Here is a 6,000-nt window from a genome sequence, read left to right on the forward strand (position 1 = left end):
TAAAATTATACTCATAAAGACAACAGAAAAAAACAGCCGTCAACAAAACTAAGGACAGCATGATAACTAAATTATCACCCTTTTATAAAACTACTTTGTGCCAAGTCCAAGATGAATCATTACCTTAACCAGAAATCTGTCCATTAAATTGTTAAACCACCAAACAACAAATGTTGTTACATGCAGTACAGAACCATTCACAGAATATTGCCAATCAGACATTTCCTCTACAAAATAAACTATGTGGATAGCCCTAAATGTACCTTCTGCAACGATTATGACGAAACAATTTATCATATCTTCTGGGAGTGTGACAAGGTAAAAAAACATATGGCGTGAAATAAAATTATGGCTCAGAACTGTAGACGTAGAATTGAGTTTTACAAATACCCAGGTAATGTTTGGGATTCAAGGAAAACATAACTATGCACTAAATGCGATAATTATTTTAATCAAGAATACCATATACAACTGTAGTAAGAAATGTTTCATTCCAAATATTTCATACATCAAGAGACAAATCATACAATATTATAGTACGACAAAATATGTATATATTAATCGTGACCAGAAAGCCTACTTTCTAAAACTATGGTCAAGCCTACACATGATATTAGAACCGTTGAATAGGGAAATTATTTCGATGTATATGTAAAAATGTTGACACGGTGTAATTATACTAAAGTTTTATTGATTATTTATTGAGACCCAACATGTTTGCATGGAACTCATACTTTTACATAATATACGTCAACTTGTATGTATACCTGAAAAAAAAGCGAAATAAAAAAAATAAATAAAAAATGTTGTTACACAATGAACAATTGTATTCCAAAATCATGTAAGTTTAGAAAGCAATGCATGTTAATGTAAATGAATTCTATCACTATAATAGTACAGATTCAAAGCATTATACTAAAAAGCAGTAACTATAGCAATATAGTGATGGTAATATTCACCTCGCTATAGTAGAAGTCGGTTAGTCCCAATTTTGACAGTGAGCTTACTGGTCGTGCCAATTTTGACAGTCCGCAGCTCACACATGTTAATTAATCTCTGATTAGCCAGTGATTGTGGGAGTTACTGTAACAGAAGCTTCGGATACGACTAAAAACTAAGACTAAAACAAAAGACTAAAACAGTTTATTCTTGAAAGTCAATCACTTCAAAGTCACCAATGACTGAGCAACACTGCCAGCCAGCACACTGCCACAGGCTTCTTCTCCAATCCTGCAATCAGGATACTTTGCAAGTAATTGGTAAAACTACTTCTCCCATCCTTCTTCCATCCTGCATTCTACGCCGAGCGGTAGCTCTTGGAATGATTGTGTTGTCAGTCGATTGCGTTCACATAATTACCCTGAATTGGTACAGCTAGTTATCCCAGTTTTGACAGTGTTCATTCTGTTAGTCCCAGTTTTGACAGCAAAATGTCACGCCATAACTGTCAAAATAGGGACACTACCGTAGGAGTCAAACTTCCAACATGGGCTTAGGCTGAGCATCCAGGGTGAAAAGTGATCTTCACATAAGTGCTTATCTTCTTGTAGCGTGAGATGTAATGTGAAATAAGAAGTATGACTTAGCTACCCTTGTGTACATAAAACAAACTTTCCTGAACTTTCTCTAACTGTCTGGGTCAGATCACACTGACATTTTCTTGAACACTCATTATAAATCTGCATAAGTCTAAATATAGAATATCTCTGCACTAAATGAATGTCCATAGAAACATTGTGACAGACATGAAACACTCTTACACAATAAATAACATTGCCACCAGAGCACTTTATACGTGATGAAAACATGATGAAGACTCTCTAACTGTCATTAGTATTTTGACTTTAATACATGATATATATTTTCATATTATCTGCTTGTATCAAGCTATTAAAATGTCAGGAACATTTTTGAAAACGCACTTCTATTGAAGCTGAAAACGGTAGGCATTGTTAGGGATATTTTGATAATATGATTTAAGATAATATAGACAAGTGTAATAGTATTGTGTGAATGAGTGGGGAGTTTGATATAGCGCTCCTTTTGACAATATATATTTTTTCTGATGAATGAAATGTTGATTGTATACGCTTTTTGTTATTTTCAAGTATTAACAAAAGCCAAGTGACAACTAGATTCCTTATAAACAAGTTGTATGACTGTTAAACCTAAAATCATAAGACATGCCATATTTTGCACGTGCCGTTTTCAGTACCACCACACACGTATGGTGTTCTTACTATATGTTAATATATAAATCACATGAAAAATATGTTACTAGGTTGAGCTATTCAGTGTGCATTATCTTTTCATTGTGGTATTTTGGAACAATATATTTTTACACCAGTGGAGTTATCTTCTTTATCAGTGTATCTGTTGATTCACACACATTTGTATGACCCAACGAGGACGACCATTTTGTTTGTTGTCAGTAAAAAAGTCGTCGGTTCTTTTTTTCTGCAGTAGGTAAACGTCTCCATCGCCTCCACTACGACATGTACGTGTACGGACTGTTACTGCTCGGATTTGTGGTGTCAGCGCACTGCTTCTGTTTTACAGATAAGGTCTACACAGACGTGTCCAGTAAGTTCCGTGACCTTTTGTTGCAGATTTGTAGATATAGCTATAGTACTTGAATATCCTTACATACTGTGTTGATACAAAGACGTTTGTTTTGTTTGTTGTTTAACGCAGTATTCAGCAATATATATGACAGCGGTCTGTGGAAACGGATACAATCTAGTGATCAGCAGCATGAGAACCGAAATAGTCATTTATCAAAATAGTTTGTGGTACTTAATAACATTTATCATGGCAGCGGTCTGTGGAAACGGATACAATCTAGTGATCAGGAGCATGAGAATCGAAATAGTCATTTATCAAAATAGTTTGTGGTACTTAATAACATTTATCATGACAATGCCTGGTACCTTGATACCATTTATCAGGATGGTTCATGGTTTTGTTTGTTTGTTGTTTCACGTCGCCTTCAGCTGTTTCCCAGCTATATGATGGCGGTCTGTAAGCAATCGAGTATGGGCCAGGCATTCCAGTGATCAACAGCATGAGAATCGATTTACGCAATCAGGATACGATGACATGTGTCAACCAAGTCACCGAGCCTGACCACCCGATCCCGTTAGTCGCCTCTTACTACAAGCATGGGTTGTTGAAGACCAATTCTAAGCCGGGTCATCTTCCGTCGATATCAAGAAGTGATCGAACGACATTATTGAGAAACATATATCATCGTATTAACCTAATCTCAGGGGCTGCATATACCCTGAAAATATCGAGTAAGAAACAGTAAGTAGGGAGATATGGTGAGGACAACGTGAATTAAGGGCACGTCAAATGTGGAATGCACACCCACAATCACGGTCACCTTGTTCCACAAAGCTCTCTAAGAGTGCTACTATTGTCGTAAGACCATGTTAAAGTGTGACAATTGCGACTGACCTAGCGCTAAGAATCGTTTGTCATCACTGATGAAGCTGTAGAAACATCACATCACAATATCTTATATTTAGTTTGATAAAGACTTACCCGTTGCGATATCTTTTAGCAGTTAGGGTTAGATATTCCTTATCCTACTCGCATTGTATTACAGGTGTAAGGCGTATCACATTTACAAATTCCCATTTGATATTAGCCTGCATAACCTGCATTACTTTTGGCCGAATTCCCACGTCAAATTGTCATGCCACGACACTACCAATACCATTAGATATAAGCCTTCAAGACCTGGAACATTTTGGCCTCCCTCGTGAGTCAAATTGTCATGCCATGGCAATACCAAAAGCATTACATATAAGCTTTCATGATCTGGATCATTTTTGGCCCCTTCCTACATCAAATTGTCATGCTTTGGCAATACCAGTACCATTAGATAATGTCATGTATAATTTCCGTCACTTTTTGCGTTATTCTTTCGTCAAATTGTCATGCCCGGACACCACCAACACCTTTAGATATTAGCGTGCATGGCCTGCATTACTTTTGGCTGGATTCTCACGTCAAGTTGTCATGCCTCAGCAATACCAATATCATTTGATAATGTCGTGCATAGTTGCCGTCACTTTGGACTTTATATTTTCGTCAAAGTGCCATGCCACGACAATACCAATGCCATTAGATACAGGTCTTTATTGTCTATATCATTTTGGGCCTCCTTCCTCGTTAAATTGTAAATTAAATGCATACAATAAAGGGAAATACTGTCAAGCATTATATCGCTATTTTTCAGAATATGGATCAGTCACGCAGTACTGCATGTACAAAGGATTGAAGATGCAGCTTGACTCCCATATCAAGACAACCGACTGTATTGAGTGCATCTGCCACGAGACGGCTCTCAGCTGCTGTGGGCAAGTATAGTGGACGCTTCGTTACGCAGTTACAAACAGACCATGGTGTCACAAACATTATGTTTATACAAACAGGCAAATCTGCGCATTCAAGTGGATGTGACATTTTCAGTCAAGTTTAGCATTACGCAGAGTTTTGGTATTCCATTCAAACAGAACACTGTGCAGTGGCATTGCTTCATACACATCTTCAACCACCTGAAACAGCATCAATTGACCCATGATGTGCACAGACGAGTACATGAATATATTATAAGGTTCCAAAATGAAATCATCAGGGGTCCTGAACTACCTTCTAATAACAATCTGATGACAAGGATACATGATCTGAAACTTATATACGATCAACAATCTGAGATACGAATATATATTCTAAGGTCCTCTTGTACAATGCGATTTTAACGCAAAGGTGATCGTCACTCCCGTACTCTAGAAAAGCAGAGACTTAAGACGGTTTTAGCCAAGAACTGACTTCAAACAGCTATGTTTTGATTACATAGTCTTATATGGTCTCATAGTCTGAGACTCTGATCTATAGAACTTGGATCTATTTCAAATACCAATGGTTAGAGACAAGCATGTGTTCTGACACTAATGTAGCATCGACCATTTTGAGACATTAGCACCTGTTCTCATGTCCCAAATTAACATCGAATAGCCATATGTTGACATGATTCTATATTCCAACACCAATGTTGGCCTGACCATACTGAGAAATAAGTATGTATGTTAACGTCCTTACGGTATCTGTAGAAATTACCCGTGAAGGTTCGGGTTTGAATTGGATCTGCAGCAAAGGATCGGGTGGTAAGGCTCGCTGACTTGGTCATTGTATCCCAACTGCGTCTGTCGAAGCTGATGATGTTGATCACTTGATTATCTGACCCAGACTCGATCTCGTCTGGTCCAGACCACCTTTATATAGCTGGAATATTGCTGAGTGACATGTTAAACAACAAACAAACAAACGGTGTAGAAATTATAACATTATTCATGCTGAAATCAGTCATCTGAACTTCTGGTGTTATCCTCTGCAGATTCGGCATCAACGCTGGTGTTGTAGCTCCGCCACCGGGATGTAAGGTCGCCGCTGATGGATGCAAGATGCTGCTGGTGAAAGCTGACGACGACACCAAAGACTGCCTCTCTGGAGATTCTCTCGTTAAACCGTAGAACAGTTATTCTGCCTAATTTCACATATCACGCACTCGTTTATTTTATATAAATGTGAATTAGTGTTTATCATAGCGTTGTCTTTTCCTAAATGGCAATGTGGATCATGTATACGCAATCAACGACAGAAAATAATCAGTCCTTATAATGTGCTGGAATATAGTTGTGTAAATTCAAAATATTAATTGAATTCCATGTTTTTGTCTTAAAATGAACAGTTTTTGACACTGTATGTACAGTTCCTATTGTTGCATGCGTTCTCTTCGTAGCATGCGTGTCTATCGTCACAAAATGCATATATACTAGGCACAAAAAATAAAAGAACACCTTGACTTTGTGAGGTATGTATAATTTAATCAGGACAACCGTACGGTAAGTATGTCAGATATACTTAATAACGAGTGTGTCAACCATGAGCAGCAATACATGCACGACACCTTGCAGGCATGCTGGACACAAA

At 37.6% G+C, this 6,000-nt stretch overlaps 1 protein-coding gene across 1 annotated transcript; it reads left to right on the top strand.

Moving 5' to 3' along the window:
• Nucleotides 1-2,388: 2,388 nt before the first annotated feature.
• LOC124284501 (beta-microseminoprotein-like) lies at nt 2,389-5,609 on the top strand. Its single transcript, XM_046720574.1, has 3 exons — nt 2,389-2,583; nt 4,247-4,367; nt 5,405-5,609. Exons 1-3 carry the CDS (start codon nt 2,496-2,498, stop codon nt 5,538-5,540), a joined length of 345 nt encoding a protein of 114 aa, XP_046576530.1. The 5' UTR covers nt 2,389-2,495; the 3' UTR covers nt 5,541-5,609.
• The last annotated feature ends 391 nt before the right edge of the window (nt 5,610-6,000 follow it).

The sequence above is a fragment of the Haliotis rubra genome, unplaced genomic scaffold (genome assembly GCF_003918875.1).
Source record: "Haliotis rubra isolate DU_JTF1 unplaced genomic scaffold, ASM391887v1 Scf338, whole genome shotgun sequence".
Lineage (NCBI taxonomy): Eukaryota > Metazoa > Mollusca > Gastropoda > Lepetellida > Haliotidae > Haliotis > Haliotis rubra.

Coding starts and splice junctions, on each gene's coding strand:
- LOC124284501 (XM_046720574.1), top strand. CDS start 2,496: ATGTACGTGTACGGACTGTTACTGCTCGGATTTGTGGTGTCAGCGCAC. Junction 2,584..4,246: donor GGTCTACACAGACGTGTCCA/GTAAGTTCCGTG, acceptor GCTATTTTTCAG/AATATGGATCAGTCACGCAG. Junction 4,368..5,404: donor ACGGCTCTCAGCTGCTGTGG/GCAAGTATAGTG, acceptor TATCCTCTGCAG/ATTCGGCATCAACGCTGGTG.